This window comes from Oreochromis aureus, linkage group 4 (genome assembly GCF_013358895.1).
Source record: "Oreochromis aureus strain Israel breed Guangdong linkage group 4, ZZ_aureus, whole genome shotgun sequence".
NCBI classification, from domain to species: Eukaryota; Metazoa; Chordata; class Actinopteri; order Cichliformes; family Cichlidae; genus Oreochromis; species Oreochromis aureus.
Genome location: NC_052945.1, coordinates 22,936,314 through 22,958,630, shown reverse-complemented (window position 1 = coordinate 22,958,630; position 22,317 = coordinate 22,936,314). Strand labels below are relative to the sequence as shown.

General features: G+C 39.8%; 2 protein-coding genes and 1 long non-coding RNA gene across 3 annotated transcripts; 2 read left to right on the top strand and 1 right to left on the bottom strand.

Annotated features, from left to right (window-relative positions):
- The first annotated feature begins 2,730 nt into the window (after positions 1-2,730).
- On the top strand, positions 2,731-12,380 carry gdpd3a (glycerophosphodiester phosphodiesterase domain containing 3a). The gene is made up of 10 exons (XM_031732627.2): positions 2,731-3,183; positions 3,724-3,766; positions 3,989-4,124; positions 5,895-5,940; positions 6,798-6,916; positions 7,283-7,372; positions 7,611-7,744; positions 8,307-8,366; positions 8,558-8,609; positions 11,886-12,380. Exons 1-10 carry the CDS (start codon positions 3,027-3,029, stop codon positions 12,012-12,014), a joined length of 966 nt encoding a protein of 321 aa, XP_031588487.2. The 5' UTR covers positions 2,731-3,026; the 3' UTR covers positions 12,015-12,380.
- A 1,561-nt stretch (positions 12,381-13,941) lies between these two features.
- Positions 13,942-18,817, top strand: ypel3 (yippee-like 3). Its single transcript, XM_031732629.2, has 6 exons — positions 13,942-14,386; positions 14,500-14,561; positions 15,843-15,961; positions 16,112-16,155; positions 16,675-16,783; positions 17,705-18,817. Exons 3-6 carry the CDS (start codon positions 15,845-15,847, stop codon positions 17,792-17,794), a joined length of 360 nt encoding a protein of 119 aa, XP_031588489.1. The 5' UTR covers positions 13,942-14,386; positions 14,500-14,561; positions 15,843-15,844; the 3' UTR covers positions 17,795-18,817.
- Positions 17,968-19,323, bottom strand: LOC120439921. Its single transcript, XR_005612839.1, has 2 exons — positions 19,053-19,323; positions 17,968-18,926 (listed from the first exon to the last, which is right to left on the bottom strand). It is a non-coding gene; the product is annotated as an uncharacterized LOC120439921 (long non-coding RNA).
- Between the last annotated feature and the right edge of the window lie 2,994 nt (positions 19,324-22,317).

Below are 22,317 nucleotides of genomic sequence, written 5' to 3'. Positions count from 1 at the left end.
TTGGTCTGTCCCTCTTATATTTTTTTTTTTTTTTTTTTTTTTTCTTTCCTTTTTGTGGTTCGGCCATCAAATCAAACATCTCACTGGGTAATCATGGGAACAACCCAAGAGGACCATGTTTTGCTATAATCCTGACACACACAGACCCTCCCCCCCTCGATCTCTATCTTAGGGCGGTGTATCTGTGTGTTTGTGAAAAGTTGCACTTAAACACACCATCTACATTCACACAAGTTTAAAGGCCCGTCTGTCACAGGGCCTGTTTCCATTTATTGATTTTAAATGGGTGTTCTTATTATTGCTGTTGTTATATTGGTGAGCTATTGTTTGGGGTTGTTGTGTTTTGTTTTGTTTTTTTTTTGTGTGTTTTTTTTTTTTTTTTGTGTGTTTTTTTTTGTTTTTTTGTTTTTTTTGTTTTGTTCTTTTGTTTTTACATAAAAGGGAGTTATAGTTGGGTTTTTTGTTTGTTTGTTTTTTTTAGTATGTTTTTAATTTGTATTTTTCTTATTTCTTTTATGGGCGTGATTATTATTGGCAGTGTTTTCAGTCAGGAAACTGTTTTGAGTTTTTTGTTTTGTTTGGTTTTTTTTTCCCCTTAAAAGATCTTATGAGGAATTATTTTAAAAGAACATATAAGTAGACTGTCAAAGAGATATGAGTTATTGAGGGTTATAGTCTGTATATTCTATGGGTATTATGAATTAAACGATTAACAAAAACAGATTATATACATACAATTGAATAAAATTTCCTGATACTGTTGAAATTGTGTTGTGGTCTCATTCTTTCTTTTTTTTTTATTAGCTAATAAAAAAAAAAAAAAAAAAAAACTTCAAAAGATACTTTATATTCAAAGGTCAATATTATTTAGTGTTATAGGTGGATTAATGAAATTCATCGCCAATATATTGTAACCTTTGAGGAGGCACCTGACAACAGTGAAAGCCAAGAAGAGATGTCTGGCGTAATCAGGCTCAGAGAGGATGGTTATCACTTTCCAAAGGTTTGAGGATTAGGGGGGAAGAAGTGATGGTAACAAAAGTCAGTAAGAATACAAAGTGACAGCAACAAAAAGAAGTCGAACTACAGCGTGGGGGAAAGTTTACCAATGTTCAATAATGGAATATAAATTGTGTTCCATATTTTGTAAGGGAAGTGTGTGTGTGTGTGTGTGTGTATATAATGTGAAAATTATGGGATCTAGCACAGAACCATGTGGAACTCCATAATCAAGACTTGTGCCATTTCTTGTGGATTTTTATGTGATGAGTCCAAATGCATCATGTCAGTAGAACTTATGAGATATTGATCTCTACATTTAAGTAGCAGAGGGGGGTTGTTAATTGGTTTCAGCTGCTTTGGTGTTAATCAAATTAACAACAGGTGCAGCAGAGGGGCATCAATGAGACAACCTCTTAAATAGGCATTTTTTTACGGGTACAGGCCGTTTAACCTCAGCCAGTGTCACTACAGGTAGTATGAGGCGATACCTGGCGTATCAATACATGCCATTGATAGGTTTGCTGTGTCTCCCAGCAAAGTCTCAGAAGCACAGAGGAGATACCAGGAGACAGGGCTAAAGAAGGTCCTTGACCAATCAGCAGTGAATGAAATTTTGGCCTGCCACATCATTTTTTTAACTTTGATTTTGGGAGTATCTTTGAGTGGAGCTCTGTTTTTTCATTTCCATGAAATGGTGTAGCAACCTTTTTTCCTAACGTGTTACCCAGTCCGTATCAACATATTTTTCCCATTGAGATCTAATGTGTTCACAAAGTGTTCCTTTAAATTTTTTTTGAGCAGTGTAAAAGCAGCTGTAACACTGACCTGCATTTATAAGCTGTTTTGGAAGTCAGCTTCATGCTAAATAATTCCTGGGATATTTTCATTCAAGTCGTCTGTCTTTTGTCTGTCTGCATAGCATGTCTCAGCATGACTATAGTTTTAATATGCACACATGTATGTATCTAAATATCTATACCAGATGTGACAGCAGGAAAACAGAAAAGTGGCAAACAGTGTGGTGAGATCTGTCTTCTGTGTGATTTGCACGTCAGAAAGAGACACCTGTAAATGTGTGAAAATGCTGGAAGCTCTGATTTGCCCTGCAGTGAATGGATTTCTCTGTTCTCGTGAAAACCAGGCTTGTTGTAACACATCACTGCAGGCTCGACCCGTCACACAATTGTTTGTCACATTCCAGCTTTGCCATTCAAGTTGAACAATATGCTGCTGCTTATCCTGCTGACTTTGGACTGTACATGGCATGTTGTGGTGAGCACTGCCTTCAGATAAGTGGTTTTCATATTTCTGGCCTGGTCAAAGCAAAGTTTACATACTCTGCATGCCACATCCCCTTTGTCAAATACAGGATAACAAACCTCCCAGACTGCCTGTGATGCATTTGTGTTTCCTAAGTTATCAGCTCATGTTTAAGCCCAGCGGGACAATAAATGTGGAAAGAGCAATAGATGGCTAATTACACTCATTTGGCAGGTAGTTTATTATCATATGCTATTTTAGGATATTCTGCATTATAATAGCAATACTCCAGCAGTGTAGCAGAATAAAAGTAATCCTTAGAAAAGTGTTGCAAGACTGGCACAGGTATAACACACAAACCTGAACAAAAGCATAAAAACGGCATTACCACTGGAAGGGGAGAGGCCAGAGCGAGAGCCCTGTGGGGTTGTGAGCTGGTGCTTCATTAACTGACTTTTACTGCTCTGAGGGTTCAGCTGTACCTGCTAAGAGCAAGACTCTGAAATTCAAGGGTGGGACTTTCTTTTTTCTCTTTTCTCTGTCATACCAGTCTGTCTGGATTTTTCTTATCTTCCTACAACAAGCTGCTGGTTCTTCAGAAAAGCTTTTGGATTTGGCCACTTCTGATTGGAAGGAGACATAGAGTTGTCATTTTGAGGTTGTTTTGCTGAGCAGGTTTTTTTAAAAAAAAAAAAATTCTTTTGCTGGTGCTTCTGGTCAACCTGCTCTGTGAGATCTTGCAGAGACTCTCAGGGACTCGCTGGATGTGCATGCAGGAAAGGATGATCAGCTTTTTATATTTTTTCCTCCCGGTGTTGGGGGGATACACCCTCACCTCGGTTTACCTGCTAAAGAATCCGCAGATTCTCCACAGGAAGAAACGCCCTGCTTTCTACTGCAAAAAGATCTCACACAGAGGAGGTAAGGATCTGCAGTCAATGTATGGGACTCAAAGATCATCATGTGTGGGGGTGCTCACTGGACTGCCATGAGGTCTGGGTTTTAATCTGCCCCAAGTCCATCTATAAAGCAGCTGCATGTCAGTCAGCATCCAATTTAACTGGAGAGGAGCCAAAAACACTGATGCTATTAAATGGTATAGAATCCTTTTGCTTCACTTTCCAACATTTTAAAAGCTCATTTCTTTCAGCAGTTGCACATTTTAGTCCTGTGGGTTAAAGATTTATGAATGAAGCTTTCCCATGGGGTGCCCCTGATGTTTATTACTGATTTAGAGATGAAGTCTTTGAACAAAAGGCCTGTTTTTATATCTAAATCTTATTTTATTGTGCAGATACTTTTTTCTGTTCTACCAGAAGGCTCAAGCTGAAAACTTAATGTGCAATTCTAACTGACCATGTGATTTGCTGTAATATTTAGTAGGACGGGTTTAGCGGCTCTCTGAGACATTTTGAGTACTTTGTATTTTCTGACTACTGGCATCATTTCAATGAATTTTAGGATCTGGGGAGAGGATAGAGAGCACCATGGAGGCATTCACACAGTGAGTACCACACTGCCCTCTCTGAAGTGCTGTGAAAGAAGAATGCATCAATTATTACATGAGGGCAGACTTTTTAGACTCCCCACCCCCCCACCCTTGACCCACCCCTTCCCAAAAAAGGAAAAAAAGGTGTATTGTTAAACATGTGAAAGTGACACACCCCTGACAAACGGTGGAGTCATCATTTTACATCATTTATTCTTCTTTTTTCTCTGTTGTCAGTGCGGCGGAGCAGGGCACTGAGATGCTGGAGATGGACTGTCATTTGACACATGATGGCTATGTGGTGGTATCACATGATGAGAATTTGCTTAGGCAGACTGGCCATGATGTCACCATCTCCTCGCTCAATCTGCAGGTAGGAAGCCAGATCCTGCTCGATGGGGACAAAAGTCACAAGGCTGTACTGAGACAGGAAGTGGTAATCTTTCAGAGACACACCTGCTCTGTTTCTGTTTCATAGATGAGCTTTGTTACACATGAGACTAAGTCTCAAATATACACTTGGTACTTCCAAGTTGGCCTTAATTTTGTGGCACAGATTCAAAAAGATACTGGAAACATTACTCAGGGATTTTAGTTCATGTTGACATGATGGCACGACACAGTTGCTGCAGACTTGTTGCCTGTACATAAATGAATCTCCTGTTCCAGCACATCCCAAATGTGCTCTACTGGATTGGGATCTGGTGAGTGTGGAGGCCATTTGAGTACAGGGAACTCCATTTTTATTTTCTAGATGTTTGAGCTTTGTGACATGGTGTGCTTATCCTGCTGGAACCAGTTATGAAAAGATAGGTACACAGTTCATAAAGGGATGGATATGTCAGCAACAATACTCGGGTAAGATATTTTCTTGGCCCCAAAGTGTGCTAAGAAAATATCTGACACATTATTACACTACCACTGGCAGCTTGAACCATTAGTACAAGACAGGATCATGTTATTTACACCATAATTCTGATCCTAACATTCAAATGGCGCAGAAAAACATCAAGATTCAGACCAGACAACAGTTTTTTCCAGTCTTCCAGTCCAAATCTATTAAACTTGTGCCAATTGTAGCCTCAGATTCCCGTTCTTAGCTAACAGAAGTGGTACTTGATGTGTTCTTCTGCTGCTAAAGACCACCTGCTTCAAGTTTTGACATGTTTCGAGATACTCCTCTTCAGAATTTGGTTGTTACAAGTGGATATTTCACTTATTGTTGCTTCATCTTGAAGCAGCTATGCTATTCTCCTCTGATTTCTGACATTAACAAGGTACTTTTACCTAGAGAGCTGCCACTGACTGGATAGTCTTTCTTTTTCAAACTGTTTTCTGTAAACTGTAGAGATGTCTGTTAGGGAAATCCCAGCAGATCAGCAGTTTCTGAAATGCTTGAACTCATCTGGCACCAACAACCATGCCACCATGCCAATTTCAACCAAGTCACTTAACACCCCCACCCCCCACCCCCCATTCTGATGCTCAGTTTGAACTGCAACAGGATGTCTTGGCCATGTCTGCATACCTAAATGGAATTCCTGCCATGTGATTGGCCGATTAGATAGATGCATTTATGAGAAGCTGAACAAGTGTGAGTGTATAATGCCCTAGAGTTCAATTTAGTTTTATTGTAGAATGCAGAATAACTGCTTAAAAATCAGTTTTTCTCTTTCAAACAATCTGGTATTTCCTTAAACTCACATGAGACTATAAGATTTGGTTGTAATCCAGACGTAATGCTACTGTGAGCTACCGGGGCTTTACATGGGGGTTTACATGTTGTTACATGTTTTTCCATCCAGATTTAACAGCACACTTATTTGCTGTATCAACATTACTTACTGAGCTGCATCAAGGCATCTTTTAATTCTTTTAAATTCACCATAATCTTCAAAAAGGGCATGCTGCTTGCATTACTCTTGAGTTTTCCTCGGAAACAAAGCTGTAATTTCTCAGTAAGAGTTCAAGCATCAGATTACCATCAAGAGAATGTTTGCATCCGGCTTTGTTGCCGGACCAACTCAGCTGGGACAACAATACTAAGAATATCCGATGGTGTACACAAATTCTTTTCACCTTAATCACATCACAGTAACGTCACCTTATATCTCTCTGTTCTACTCTGTTTTTAAACTTTTAGGATTTGCCTTTGTATAAGGAGAGACTGGAGGTAACATTTTATGAAGGTGAGTTCCTCCTGTTATATATAATTGTTCATTTTTAATGAAAAGACATTTGAAGAAGAAATGCATCTATAATAATAATCATCATAATCATAAATCAAACACTGTATGTGGAAAAAAGTATAGAAAAACAACTACCGTTTAAAAGTGACTGAATAAAAAAATTAGCTTCCCTAATTTCCTTCAGCAGGACATCAGTATCAGTATTAATACTCTGGATGTGGTCATCAAAGATAGTTCTAATATTTCTGAAAGAGTTGGGTAGTGATATTGAATTCATATCCAAGAGGGGGCAAAGTTAGAGGAAATGGATGTCTGGGACTCTGAGGAGTAACCTTAAAGCCTGAACCATTAAAAAATTGCCAGACTATAAAAATTCTAATTAAAAATGAAATTAATAAATATTACTTTGTATCATATTTGCTACATCCAGCAATTTTCTTGCAATTTATTGCTTGATTCACTGTAAAGGTTGTTGCCATAAGGAGAAATACAATTGTGTATCATCTGCAAAGAAATCATAGTTCACACTGTATTTGTTAATTACATAGCCAAATCATAAGATATCAGTTAGAAACAGCAGGAGGCCAACAATGAAACCTTGTGGAACACCCGTTTCTTAGCATTACTATAGCTGACTGCACAGAATTATCAGAACACGTGTAGACACAAATGAAACTAATATAAAAGCAAATCTGAAACCCAGGCACTATATTAAAACAGCAATAAAAGCAGCAGACAGATCCCAGATGAGTAAAGCATTGTGGTGCACCACAGTCAGCTGCTATAAGAAGTTAATTTCTTTCTAATATGCTCATGCATGTAATGTGACTTTACTTTTCACCCCTCCTTTTCTTTAGGTCGTTACAGCACTGGCAAGGACAGGAAGTTTGCTCTGCTGGAGGATGTGTTCAAGAAGTTCCCTGAGATGCCGATCAGCATTGAGATCAAAGAGAACAACCACCAGCTGATTAAAAAGGTACGCATTAATACACCCCAAAAAACCAACACCAAACTTCTACCAGAGTTTCCCGATATATGAAAAAGCTTTTTTTCAGCTTTCCAGGATTGAATCGGGCCTCTTTTGAAGTGGATACATCATCTAAATTCCAGTCAAGGTGGACAAATTATGAATGATTTTCTAACTACAAGGCTAGGGAGCTTTTCCCTGTGCAATTCTAAATATGTTGTCCACCTTATAAACAGTGTCCACAGTTTACTGGCCAAATCTAGCACAGCAGCCTCTGTGATGTCTGTGTCTGCAGCACCACTTACACTCTTACACCTTCATGTCATCATCTCCTGAACGCTAATATTTGTTTCCCACTTGATTTTATGTCTTTAGGTGTCTGATCTGGTTAAACGCTACAACAGGGAGGGGATCACTGTGTGGGCTTCCACGGACTCCACGATCATGAAGGAATGCTGGAAAATGGTACATTAACCAGCTGGAGGAGACGAGTTACCTGTATAGCATTAACACACCTTACTCATTATAACATTTTAATTACCTGCAGGAAATACGTGAAATGAAGTTATATGATGGCATTATAGGGTTTCCTTAGCGTTTCAGTATGGTTTTCAGCATGACTCGAGTGATTCATAAACACCGCCTCTGTACCAGTGTTGTCACCCAGCATGTCTGTGTCTCTCTGTTCTCTCCTTCCTCGTAGAACAGCTCCATGCCCTACAGTTTCAGTATGAGCCGAGGCCTGCTGCTTCTGCTGCTCTTCTACACGGGGCTGCTGCCCTTTGTGCCAATAGGAGAGAGTTTGCTGCAGTTCTACCTGATGCGCATCTTCAACAGGTGTGACTGCAGGAGTGTGTTCAGTGCATGCTGAGTAAACTGTGTCCATTCATGTGCATGCATGTCATTTCACATGAAGGGTCTTTTTTTCTGTTAAGACTGTGAAGCTTCATGTTATTGCTATCTATGCTCACTGTGTCTGGACTGCCTAACTGAGCCCATTACCATTTTTCCTGATGATGGTGAATAACAGCTAAGCAATGACTGGTGTAAGTATGGTACAGGCTCTGGGTCTTTGTTGCCTTATTTGGGGAAAAACCCCAGCAATTTTCCTTTTTGTTTTAAATTCTGACCATTTAATTTGAGGGGGGGTTTGGTGAGTTTGTAGTTGTGAATGTTTATGTTCTGCTTGTTCAGCTGTGGTTCATACATTTCTGTTAAAAACATTCAGATTTATGTTTTACTTTTATTTTCAAAACTCTGGGGGCACTGAACGTTTCTCTGTGCAATGGCAGTCTAATCATGCAGCCTTTCTCTGCCACCCATTGATTTTTATCCTCTCAGATACTTTTATTTCATAAAAGTGTAACTGTGTCTTTCTTTGTCTCTGTGTGTGTTGAAGGACATTCATTCCTGATCAAGCTCTCCTGAGGAACAAGCTCGTTGTGTCTTTGATAGAAAAGTAAGTGAAGTATTAAAAAGGACTATTTATTGGTCTTGAAGTCTAAATTATAAATGCCAAAAATCGACAAAACATTCAGTCCTCACTACACTGAAAGATTGTTTACACTGCTAGCTTAAATCTAGTATTTTAAGCACAGTGTGCAGTTTGTCTTTTATTTTAAATTTGCTTCTTTCATGCTGTAATTGCAGAATAACTATGAGGAAGAGTCTTTTTAGGCATCTCGCTGCCCGTGGAATTCAGGTATGAAACCACAATTTTAAGTGTTTACAGCACTGTGGCTGAAAGAAGAGTTAAAGAAATGCAAAGAAAGCCAGAACTGTGGAATATAAACATATCAGAGTAAAAGAAAACACTAAATACTGAGAGGTAAATATGAAAACTATCACAAATGTTTGTTTACCTTATCAAAGGCTCTTTGTCTTATCACAGTTTTGTTTGCTCATTCTCATTTAGAAACAGTACAGGGACCACAACTGTGCTCAGAAACTTTCCTGGAACATTTTTACTTCACTATTACTTTGCTCTTGTGTCTTCCATGAAAAGATGCACAGGGAATCCCCAAAATATAATTCCTGTTAAAGTCAATGGATTTGATTTTTCTCCTACTAGTCACTGCATGGTCAGCTGCAGGATGCTATTCAAACTCAACAGGTTATGATCTAACACAGAAAGCACTTCAGCATGACAAATAGTTGACCTCACACAACCACTATGAGTGTCCTGAATGCATCATCTCTATCCTGATGTGATGAGATCAACCCTGTTGTCAGGACATGACTCCACTTAATAGCTGGAGAAAGTAACACTCTTCAAGCTATGTGATATTTATATTTTGTGCTTGTTGTATTTCAACACTTTTAAATAATACCAAAGTAGTAACCAGGAAATGTTCCTTTCTATATCATCTACATGTTGTTTTTGGTGTTTTGGGTAGAATTTGTGGGCATGTTAAAATCCAAGTATTCTAATCAGTGATTCAGTAACATGTCCACACGATTTACAGGCTATCAGTCCACTGAATGTCCTAATCAGTCCTACTGATATTCCCTCACTAGACTCTTTAGTAGGTAATTGGTGCCGACTACCAGGTTTGTGTCCTTTTGCCTTCAAAACTGCCTTAATTCTTCATGGCACAGATTCAACAAGGTGCTGAAAACATTCTTCAGATATTTTGGTCCATACTGACATGATGGCATCACACAGTTGCCGCAGATTTGCCAGCTGCACATCAGTAATGTGAATCTCCTGTTCCACCACATCCCAAAGGTGCTCTGTTGAATTGAGATCTGGTAACCTTGGAGTCTATTTAAGTACAATGAACTCATTGTCATGTTAAAGAAACCAGTTTAAGATGAGTTGAGCTTTGTGACTCAGTGTATTACCCTGCTGGAAAGAACTAGTGAACAAAAGGATGTGTACACTGGTCATAAAGGGATGGTCAGCAACAATACTTGGGTAGACTGTGGTGTTTAACTGATGGTCAGTTTGTACTAAAATGCCTAAAGTGTGCCAAGAAAATATCACCCTCACCATTACACCACCAACAGTCTGAACCATTGATACAAGGCGGGCTCAATCCATGTTTTCATGATGTTTATACCAAATTCAGACCCTACTATCTAAATCTTGCAAATCTTGCAGAATTCAATATTCATAAGATCAGGCACCGTTTTTCCAGTCTTCTGTTGTCAAATTTTGGTGAGTCTGTGGGAACTGTAGCTTCAGTTTCCTGGTTGTAGCTGACATGAATGGCACCCAGTGTGGTCGTCTGCTTCTGTAACCCATCTGCTTCAAGGTTCAACATTTTTTGTATACACAAATGCTCCTCTGCATGCCTTGGTTGTAACGAATGGTTGAGTTACAGTTACCTTCCTATCAGCCAGTGGTTCCCAAAGTGTGGGGCCCGCCCCCTAGGGGGGGCGCAGAGCTATTGCAGGGGGGGCGCGGCATGAAAAGGGGAAAAAAAACAAAAACAACGCTTGGACAATGCTAGCACGGGGCGCCCACACAAACGCAAAGCAGGAGATGAAGCATTGCTGAATATGTTTCCAAACCAACTTCATTCTAAGCCAAAGACTAGAAAATATGGTGAGGCATATCTTCCCTTTGGTTTCACCTGCACAAGTGCTGAGGTAGGTCTCCCTGCAGAATTAGTTTTCCTTGCATCGGGAGCAGCGCTGGGCTGTTCAAATCACGGACAAACAGTATCCCACAGTTGTTTATGTTTTTGAACCCATTTTGTAGAGGGTTTTTTTGAAAAATGTATTGACAGATTGCTGTCAATACATTTGAACATTATTACACAGGAAAAAAAAACAACTACATGTAAAATAATTACACCGTGATGCCTCTGCCTTTCTAAATGCAGGGACAGTAATGGCCTGTATATGTAAGCTTGTAAAACCTGCAGAGTCAGATTAACAGTATTTTGTCTCTATCTGCCATTCATCTCATGTAAACAATAACGTGGCGCACAGTGTGACGTGAAAAAGGCACATACCTTTGACATTGCGGCAAACTCTGTATTCCTTGTCCACACGTAAACGCAAAAAAAAGGAGTTTTAAAAAATCTCCGTTCTCGGTGATTCGATACGCCGTTTACATGTGCCCGAAACAGCTGCGCGTTCAAAAATACCCGTGTAGGTGCGGACGGAGCGTAAAAGAGTTGGTAGTTTATTTTCTTACTACCTGTAATTTATTGCAGATTATTTGTATTTGCTTAATTGTTTAATAAATGTTTGAGGTGTGAAATAAACCGCAATGGAGCAAAATATGGGTGTGCGTGGTTGAAGGATGTGTTTGTGCGTGCGCGGGGGTGGGGGGGCGCGAACATTTTTCTTGTTAAACAAGGGGGGCCCGGCAAAAAAAGTTTGGGAACCACTGCTATCAGCAAAGCAGCCTGGCCACTCTCCTCTGACCAGAGAACTACTGGGTATTTTCTTCCTTGGACCGTTCTTTGTAAAGCCTGGAGATGGTTCTGTGGGAAAATGCCAGTAAATCAGCAGTTTTGTTCTTTTGGGGTTTTTTTTTAAAGACTCATACCAGCCGTTTGGCACCAATAGCCACTTTCAAAGTCATTTCAGTCACATTTCTTCCCCACTCTGATGCCCGGTTTGAACTTCAGCAGGTCATCTTGACCACGTCTACAGGCAGCCATTCGACTGGCTGATTAGATATTTGTGTCAACGAGCAACTGAACAGGTGTCCCTAACAAAATAGCCAGTGAGTGTAGGTGCTCACCTATCGGCTAATAAGATTAGCTTTGCAACATGCTCCATGAAAATCTTTTTTCCCTGTTTTCTCTGTTTCTTAGTATACATATTATTTTAATCAAGATGAATGTGACACTTTTGTTGCCATTGCATTGATTATCAATATCATGACATCATTTTGTAATAGTTATTTGTCTACGCTGTAGCCTGAACAACTGGTGCTTCAGGTTTTCAGCTGCCATACAAGGAGAAACAAAACAGTGAAATGTCAGTTTTTAACTGAAGATAACTGTTGCAATTGCAGGTGCATTTATTTGTTTGCAACACAGAAGAAGACATAGAGGCGGCATTTGAAGTAGGAGCCACTGGAGTAATGAGCGACTATCCAACTCTTCTGTCCAGCTACTTCTGCAAAAACAGAAGTCAGGACTGAATCCAAACACACCATCACATGATGGCAACAATGACACTGATAAAAACGGCTATTGCAACATTTGTTGAAGAATCTTTGGTCTACATAATAATCACCGTGCAGTGGGAACACAACTATCATTAATCTCTTTGGTGCTGACCTTTAATCGCTGCTGACAGAATGACTTGTTTGTCGTGGGATCATTTCTACAGCCTCCACCCACAAACAAACCACGGCATTGATTTGGTCTGCAGCACATCTAACGAGTGAATCTTTAACTAGCTGGACTGTGTCATCTGATTAAATGTGACTTTATTTTGAATGTCTCTAATGTTACTTTCTGCCACTTTTAAGATAGGGCTTGAGAAATAAATGGTTATGAATAAATCACTTGCATTTTGATTTTTATATTCTTTTGGGCCATTAGAAGATTAGAAGGTAATTACTGGCAATACAAACATGAATACAGTACAGTGTGTTACGGAGCTATCTAGGCTGCATAGTGCAAATCTCTTTGACTGATTTTTTTGACCTAAAAGAGACTGTAGAGAGTGTACACATGCTGTAAACCTCACCTGTGTCCTTGTTTTCCCAAGCAACTATGGTCAAAGTCCATCCACCCTGCTATGATAATAATCAACCAGTTTGTTGGTGAAACAAAGACTGTATTTTTCTGTGTAGATTGGCGATGAGCAAGTTAATGGGATATACCTGGATTTATGCAAAAAAATAATAACAGTAGGCACCGAGAGCAAAGTAGCAATAAAATAAGAAGATGTCTTAGTAATATTGAGACACTTGAGACAATTTTCCATATTTTGACTGGTTCGCGAGGACATGCAGTTCAACTCAGTTTTATTTATATAGCATCAAATCACAACGAAAGTTGCTTCAAGGAACTTTACATGTAAGGTAGAGACCCTACAACAATACAGAGAAAGCCATAACAATCAAACAGCCCAGTATGAGCAAGCAGTTGGTGAGAGTGGGAAGGAAAAACTCAGTTTTAACAGGAAAAAACCCCCAAAAGAGAACCAGACTCAAGGAGGGGCAGTCATCCACCATGGTTCGTTGGAAGTGATGGTAGGGAGACTAAAACACTGTGCACTTTGCACTTTTCTAAACTCTGGCTTTAACCCAGTGTGAAGGGAAGGCCTTTTATTATAGTGAGAAGAAGCTTAGCCATTTTAACGCCATAATCATCAGGGAAAGCTACAAGTCAACAAGTTGCACACTTTGCAGATTTTGAAAACTATGAGAAAGAAAATGAAGTTCCAGTATATTCTGAATAATATGGTGTGAAGTGACACAATATATGTGTCATAATTAAATAAAATTGCTGAACATTTCAGACGTGGCAAAAGAAAGCTATGCAAATCTATGGATAGATTCAAACTGAAGGCCCCAAAATGCAGAAATCACAGTGAAAGTACATAAAGACTTTCCATATGCATGACTATAAGAACAAACTTCAGTTTCCTTTTATCTTTACTGTATTTGCTTAGCAAGACAGTTTGAAATATTGTTTAATTAGCCTGTACGTGCCTAGTTTATTGTTTGTTTGTTTTTATTTTTAATTCATCATTGCTGACATGTCCCACTTTCTCCCACACAGATACCACGTATGCCCTACATTTAGTTTGTTGGGATCTGCTCACCCTAGGCCTAGGTCTTTGATCAACATTTAATGTTACATGTTGTTGTACCACAAAGCAAGGAAACTGCAGGAATTATAACCAAACTTTTCAAAACTAAACCAGAGATCAATGTGAGATATTATGGACCGCCTGCCTGTGTGTCATAAAAATACACACACACACACACACACACACACACACACACAGAAGAAAGGCAAACACACAGCAAAGGACATGCAAAGGAGCAGTCAAGAAACCGCAACAAATAAAACCCTTCCCTCATGCTCATATTCCAAGAATTCCTGGAAACTGTCACAGTAGCAGGTTAGCATGTTGTTCTTGCTCTTATTGGTCTGATCTCTACAGAAGCACTATGCTTGTTTTTTGAAATTATTTTTAATCCCAGTCCAACAGGCCGGAGATGATAACACACTTTCAGCATTTATGAAACGCTACCAAACAGCAATCAAACCGATAGCCATAAAAGGCCCCGGTAAGGTGGAATCCGATTGGTTGACCCACATTCTAACGTCACTCGGAGGCTCTGATTGGTCAGCGGGGATTTGTTTTGCACTACCCAGACTTCCTCCTATGCGTGTTTTCATAAACAAATCGCATTTTTCCTCCCGCCGAGGTCGCTGCTTTCGCTCCTTGTCAGCCTGCCAGCTTTGTCGGCGTCCAGCTCCACTTTTAAAGAAGGTCGTTGCGGAACTTTGAGCGCTGGTTCTGGTTCAAAAAAACAAAAGAGAGACGCGGGTAAACGGGCTCCGCTTCAACAGCCTGTCTGTCCTTTTTTGTGTGTCCGAACCGCCAGCGCGTGGTCGATCGTTTCTCACCAAACTGACTGTTTTTCTGCCTTTTACCTAAAGTTTTTCAGCTGCCGGCCACACCAGTCCGCTGTCTAGACTGTGAGGAGCTTCGGTGTTTTTAGGTGAGTGGACGGACGCCGAGAAATGTCCTGCAATGCGCATCTGCGCTGCTGCCGCTGCTGTTGTGTGTTGACAGTGCGGAGCTAGCGGGCTAGCTAACACACAAAGCTAGGTCAAACGGAGCTAGTGGCCCGGTTTACTCCTGCAGCTGGCGGATGCACCATCAGTCCGTTTAGGGGCTCAGATGGTTCACTGGCAGACGGAGAGTGCCTGTACAGTCCTTGAATTTGGGTTAACTGCTGCATTTATCTAAGCAAGGGTTATTTGTGCCAACTGTTAGAAACCAGGAAGCAAGCTGCCTGCTTAACTAACCTGTTATGTTTGACTGGTCTCAGCTAATAATGCATCCATACCTTGTAAAGTCACCCTCTGCCATCATACATTTAATCATTGACAAGAAGATGCATGATTGAAGCTGACAAAGAGTCCAACCCAGGTAGCTTCATTAAGGATGAATGACCTTAAAACCTTGCTATTAGATAACTCAAACTGTTAGTTACAAACTCCAAATTGTTAAATACTAATGCAAAGGCTTGAGGGAGTAAGTCACACCTTTATGGTGCTGACTTTCAATTTTCACTTGGTGTGTCAGTATAACAGAAGGACTTTGGTCATAGATTTTTCTGGACCACATCTGATCAGGTGATTAACAGAATTTCTCTGGGTCCAGCCTCACTGCAGTTTGACAGTGCTCAGTTTTAGTTTAGTTTTCTTTGTAGTTATTATAATACTGGGGCTACTTATCAGGGGCCTGGTTTACGAGATTACAGTAGTAGCACTTTGTGAAGGCAGTTCAAAGTCATGTAGGCATCCTAAGTCTCAATACAAAAAACCTCATCAGGCTGGTTGTGTTGACAGTGGGCTTTTTATAAGATAGACTTTTACCCCCAAGTGAAAAAAATCACGTTAATACATTATTATAGCAGCAAAATGAATAGAACAGGAAAAAAAATAAGTAGATTCAGCATTATAACCTCTATTAATAATGCTCTACAACAATAGAGAAAAATGTGCACTATATATATATATATAGGAATATATATGGCATGGGATATTGCATAGTGCAGTGGTTAACAGCAAGATGGAATGTAGACTATTGCACACAGTCTGGTTAGGGTGAAGCTTTATAGTCTTGTGATGGGGCTATGGTTAATTCAAATGAAGAAGGAAATCATCCTGTTTATGGTTAGTCAGATGGAAGAACTGTGTGCCTAGATCGTTAACCCATCGTACAAACAATACTAAAAAAACTTGTCTCTCTCTGTGTTTTTGGTCCCGCTCAGACATGGTGAAGCTGACAAAAGCCAAGACGTTCCAGGCCTATCTGGACTCCTGCCACCGCCGTTACAGTTGTGTGCACTGTCGCGCCCATCTGGCCAATCATGACGATCTTATCTCCAAGGTCTGTATGCTGCCTGTCTTTGTTGTTGATAATCATGTCAGATGGCATGCACATTTGCTTCATGGTTATTTTAGAAAGTTGCATCTGAGACATATCAGAGTTGGATTTGCAGTCTGTTTCTAATTTATATTTTTCCTCCTTGTCTCCTAGTCTTTCCAAGGCAGCCAGGGCCGAGCCTACCTCTTCAACTCTGTGTAAGTATCAACTGTTAAAAAGCAGTTTGTCCTGTTTTAGGTTTCCAGTCTCACTTCTCCTGTAGACAGGAGAAGAGGGAACTGTTGTTTTTTTTCACATCTCGTTTGTATTCACAACAACTTTAAAGCCACTTTGTGTAAAAATGTTATTTTTTTCATGCAAATAATTTTATAAAAAGTCTATTTCTCGGTGAAAGCACATTCCTAGTATCGCGCTTGTTTAATCAAACCACACTGAACAGCAACTTGATTTGCTCTAGTTTGGATTTTGAAGGTGTGTGAGCTCACGTTCTTCCGGGGTTAGTGGGTCAGGAGTACACACTGTTCGCGTCTTAAATATTAACCTACCAGCTCCACTCTGTTTAAATCTTAATTTGTTCAGGTGAAGCCCTTTTTGAATAGTAGGGTTTCATTAACGTTTTCTCCTAAAGGAGGTTGTAGCTGTGCAGGAGAGGCTCTCCTTGAGTGATTACTGAGGAGAACAGTTTAATCACAGTGCGTCCATGCTTTTGTCTTCAGGGTCAATGTCGGCTGCGGCCCTGCTGAGGAAAGACTGCTGCTCACGGGACTTCATGCAGTGGCCGACATCTACTGCGAAAACTGTCACACCACGTTGGGCTGGAAATATGTACGTATATCTCCAACAAATACAGTGCAGAATTATTTATCATTAAATCACTTAAAGGCATTTTGGTTTTTAATTCACTGAGACATCCACACACACTTTTCTGTTGCCATGACAAATTTTTATATATATAAAAATTGTCAAAAAATTCATCTCAGTGAAATAAAAATAGATATATATAGATAAAGCTCTTCTCCCACAAGTTTATGCTATAATGTTTTTGCAGAAAAATCAAATTGTATTATAGTTGAAATAAATGAAAAGGCCAAAAAGTTCATTGGAGTTTAAAGAGTATAATAAGGCTTCACACACAAATCACTTGGGACATTTTCGTAAGACGCAGAATGTGCACAAAAACAGCAAAGCAATGATGTAATCAAGAACAACTGGAGTTTCCAGTGATTATGTGAATGTCAATGTCTGCATTAACGCATGAACTGCAAAAAAAAAACCCAATCCGCTGTTTTGTCCCAAATACATCCAGCTCCGAGGGGACCCCCCTCTCCCCCCCCAAAAAAGTAGTGTGATTGTAAAGAAATACATGAGAAAATGACCCAGTTTCTCTCTTGATTTATTACTTCTGTAAACTTTTCCCTGATGACTTTATGGTTTCTGTCACTGTTTTAAAGCCTTCATTAAGACAGCATGCTGTTCATTTAGTGAATTATTATCTCCATTAGGAGTAAACAGCAAAGTGGCTATGTTTCGGGGTGTGGCTGCCCTCAGATTGACAAACTCCCACTGTTTGTTTGTGCAGTGTATTCACTTGGGGTTGGGCTTTGCTAAAAGTCAGTTTAAGTAGCAAGATGTCAGATTAGTTGTCCACTAACCAGTGCGTGGCATCATGGCAGCAACATCTTTCTTTCATCTGTCATCTAAGTTTTTCTCTCTTTCTAACAAGTCCCTTTCACCTTCCTCCTGCAGGAACAAGCCTTTGAACTGAGTCAGAAGTACAAGGAGGGGAAGTACATCATCGAGCTGTCCCACATGATAAAGGACAACGGTTGGGACTGAGAGGGAAATCTTCGTCTTTCGTCATGACTTTTTCACAAGTTGCGAAAACGGTTCCAGTGTAGCTTCTTCATCCCACGTTTGAGCCATCGCTGTGCCACACTTTCACTTCATACAGCTTTGCCAAGAATAGCATGTGATGCCTTATCTTTATCTGTTCTTCGTGTTTTGTTTCGTTTTTTTTCAGCAACCACGACAACACATTTGCTGATAATGCTGTCCTAAGTGCTAGTTGTGCAGGAGGACATGGACTGAATGAGTGCGGGGTTTGCGTGTGAAAACTTGGGAGTTGTAGTCACACGGGGCACCAGCTGGTGTTACGTTTTGAGCACGCGTATTAGTGATTAAACCACTGAGACGGCCTCGCCCTGTGGTGGGCAGGCCCGTGCAAGTCAAATAATCTGATCTTCTTAAACACTGGATGCAGGTATTTGGGTTTTCCTTTTGACTTTAAGGTGCATATTTAGATGTAAATGACCCAAATTGAGTGAATTATTTAGGCTTGTTTAATCCAGAGATCCCTTCTTTTTTGATGTGAGGGTATGGGAACGCTTAGAGAAGCGAGATGGGCTTTTTTATGAGTTAATGTTTTTAAGATTAGTAAAACTTTTTCATATTTTGCCCAAAAAGCCCACAAAAGTCTTGTAATTCGTAACCTGGGGTAAGTCTTCCGCTTGAAGGTATACCTTTTAGTGTGTGTTCGGGTGAGAGTGTGTATGAGTGCAGTGTTTGCTCATAAGTCTTAAGCTGGATAGTGTTGAGAAGCATTAATCTGGAGTTGATTCACATTTAGATTTTCCACTGCACATTCGGGATATCTTCACTCTTAATGCGGATCCTTCATATGTTTGTGTATGACCTAACACTAAAGCAGCCCTTAGATTTCCTAGATTGTGCTAGAGCAGAGTGTGATTTGGGTAATGTAGCATATTTATGGTGATTTTTTTTTTTTTTAATGTCTGCTTCTTTCATTAAAGTGTTTTTTATTTTAACCTGATATTTCATTAAAATACAGAATGCCAGTAAGACTTTTGTTTGTGCTGTGGTGTTTCATCTTATCTCACTTCTGATTTTCTCATCAAGCTTATTTCTTCTTTGTGGTCAAATACACATAAAACGCAGGCTGAGAAAGTTTCTGTTCAAAGTGAGAGACAACACAAAAGTGTGAGGGCCACATTCATAAAACAGCCAAAGGTAAAAGTAGCTTTTGATTGTCCGTTTTGGGGGAAAACTAATAAAAAGGAAAAATTAAAGTACTCACTTTGGCATATTCTGTAGGTCACACATCTCCTTGTATCAGTGTCATTTTATATTATATTGATGGTAGCAAGAGTCAGATCAATCCTATACAACACCAGGGATTAGTTTACACTGAGTAGCTCGTGACTCTTTAGTCCATCTCAAGTGCCTCCCTGTGGATGTAAGAACAAACTAGATGAATATGGTTATTTATCATCTTCATTAGTGATTCTTTACAAACTTTGCCATAAAAAGTAAGTAAATTTGTGTTTGCTCCATTATTTCTCTGTTGTAACAATGCTCTGCAATAAATCTTATATTGTTTGCAAGCCTGTTTGTTGCCCCTTAAATGGTGCCACACTTGTGAGTTGTTTCCATTATAAAATTGTCAAAGCCAAACAGCTTTTTCTGCTACTGAGCTGCTGGTACCGGCAGGTGCCTGATTGCTGGTTTGTTAGGAGCACCTGTAAGCAGTCAGTTGGTGTCTGCTCCAAGCATGGCATGTTTGACTGATCTGGATAGGACTGTGCCATAGGACAACTTCAAGTGGGTGTAGCAGCATTATTTGGACTGAGCCCTAGTATCATCTCCAAATTGAAAGCCAAGATCCATAAATGTCAGAGAAAGGCTGCAAACTAGGCATCCCAAGAACACCTCAAACTGTCAGCAAGCACAGAAACGGTAAGCATTTATATATCCAGTCAAGGATTGCAGGATGATATGGCTGATGGCTGTTTACCCATACAACCTGGAACAGACTTCACACAGCCAGTCTCTGGTCTCATAGTGCTGCCAGGAGGCCTGCCGTGATTGCCCTTCGCCATCAGGTCCATTTGCACTGGTGTCGGCAAGATGTGCACTGGAACCTGAACATGTGGAGAATCATTAGCAATGTTGAGCAATGACAGTGTAGTTTGACTGAAACCAACCCCACTGAACACTTGTTTGATCAGTTTGGGCATGCTGTTCATGCCATAGTGGCACAACCACACTGGTTGACTTCTTAACGCTGGTTGAAGAATGGGATGCCAACACAGCAGTTTGTGACCAACACGAGGAGGAGGTGCCAGACTCTTTTGCCAATTAATACTTCTTCCCCCATTTGTTAAATGAATAAATTGTTAAATTGCTAACATGTCTTGTTCCTTCAGACTTCAATCATCCAAACCAATAAATAACACCAAACCAGAATCAGTAGCAGAATGAGCTGTTTGGCATTGGCAGAGAAGATTTAGCAGGCTTTTTATTGGTCCAACTCACATACTCACCTCTGCTGCTTAACCCACAAACAAATGTTGCACCATTTATGGACAAGAAAATAGGTTTTCCAGCAGGCTTATTATCAAAGCAGACCACTTTAAATCTGATTTATTTGCATAAAAACAGGTAGGGCTCAGATTGGCCTGCATAGCTTTAAAGCTACATTTTAAATGTAGTATGTAAATGTAGTAAATAAGTGATCAGTTTTCATTACTTTAAATCTAATTTCATAAATAGTGATATTAAAATGAAAATGCAAATTTAAAAGACTTTAAATATTTGCACCTATTAGTGATGCTGATAGGCTGAATTAAACCTAATAGTTGTTGCCTTTATTTAAGGCTCAAATTCGTTTGTGTTCAGAAACTATTCAGATGTGGCTGTATTGATAGCCCATTCATCTTCTCCTTAGCCCCCGCTGGTTTAAATGGCATAACAGCAGCTTTTTAATAAAATGTCTTTTTACGCATGTCAGCGGAGCTCTTGCTGCCTGTGGAACAAATCCGATTCTGTGCCAACAGATGGTGCTGGAAGTCAGCCAGCAGGTGGTGCTGTAGTGTAGTTATGTTTAGACACCAGTGCTGTGCAGAGATTTTATCACCTTTAATTCTTACGGCTCTCATTTCAGTGCCATCTGATCAGACCCAGATTTATTTTACAGCATGACAGCGAGTCCAAAAATACAGCCAGAGGCATAAAGCACCGTGTTCAGCTGTGAGGAGGAACAAGTAGCTTCATCCTGCAACAGATGGCTTGGCCTCCACAGAGCCCTGATCTCTGGGATTACATGAAGACACAAAAGACGCTGAGACAGAGTAAATCCACAGCAGAACTGTGGCGAGCTCACAGAGGTGTTTGGAACAACCAGTGCCTGTCTCAAAAAAACCAAAAATATACCTCTATGAGAGCTGGTGACATAAAATATCAGCTGGATTTATTCACTAACCTTTGTGCGAAGGGGATTCATAAAGAAACACAATGAAAAGAAGTACTCCAAAGAGCATTATCACTGTATTTATGTGCCTTTAACTTCTAACCTTTAAGGCATGTTATAGCTCTGGAATAAATCTATTTGTCAAGACTACTGGTTTTGTAGTTTAAAATGTTAAATTTGATTTTTTTATTTTTATTTTTATTTATTTTTTGCTGCAGAATTTAGACATCTATTCCATAAAGGCAGATTTAGAATATGTAAAAAATATTTTTTAGACATTTACACATTTCTGTGGGCTAATTAAGTGGAGTAATTGCTGTGGTAGCACACTGTTTACTTGCAGATCTCAAAATAGAATACAAATGAGCAGATGAACTGAAATTAAGACAAAAAACAGTGTGATTAGGGACTGTGTACAAAAGACCTGATGGACTACACAAATAAGCATTAAAATGAAATCTACTCTATCGACGAGCTAGCACTGGACCTGCCAGGGAGATCACATTTCCCTGAAGAGAATAAAAATGTAAAGAGGCGGTGATCATATGTTAAACACACACGAGTCACATGAATGGGCTCCAACAGCTAATCCTTTGCTGGAGAGGCTGCTGACAGTCATGTGTGTGCAGTACATTTTCAGCTGCTATGTGTTCACCTTTTAATGCCTGTGAGTGTTTTGTAATTTGATTCATGTGAGAAAAGTGAACAAATTCAAGAATCTCCTAAATTCTCAGTTATGTTGCACTGTACAAGTTTCCATAAAGAAAAGCTATCCACTGGGAGGTAAGCCCACATGTAAATCCACTCACCTATCTGGAAATAATACAGGAAATAAAATACATTCTTTGGGAAAGTAAATACGTTAAATCTACTTAGCAAAGTCGCAGTGGAGCTGGAAGGTGCCAGATTGGTGTGATAGCTTTACAAGTTGTGCACTTCTTCTTCTTTTTTTAGCAACATAACTTACAAAAGATATCTAAAGGGCATTTTAGCTGGTGCTGAATGCTGCTTGAGTCATACATCTCTTGTAGATAAGAAGGAAAAGAAAATGAAACACCATGGGTTAAAATTTTGATTTTGACCATTTAAACAG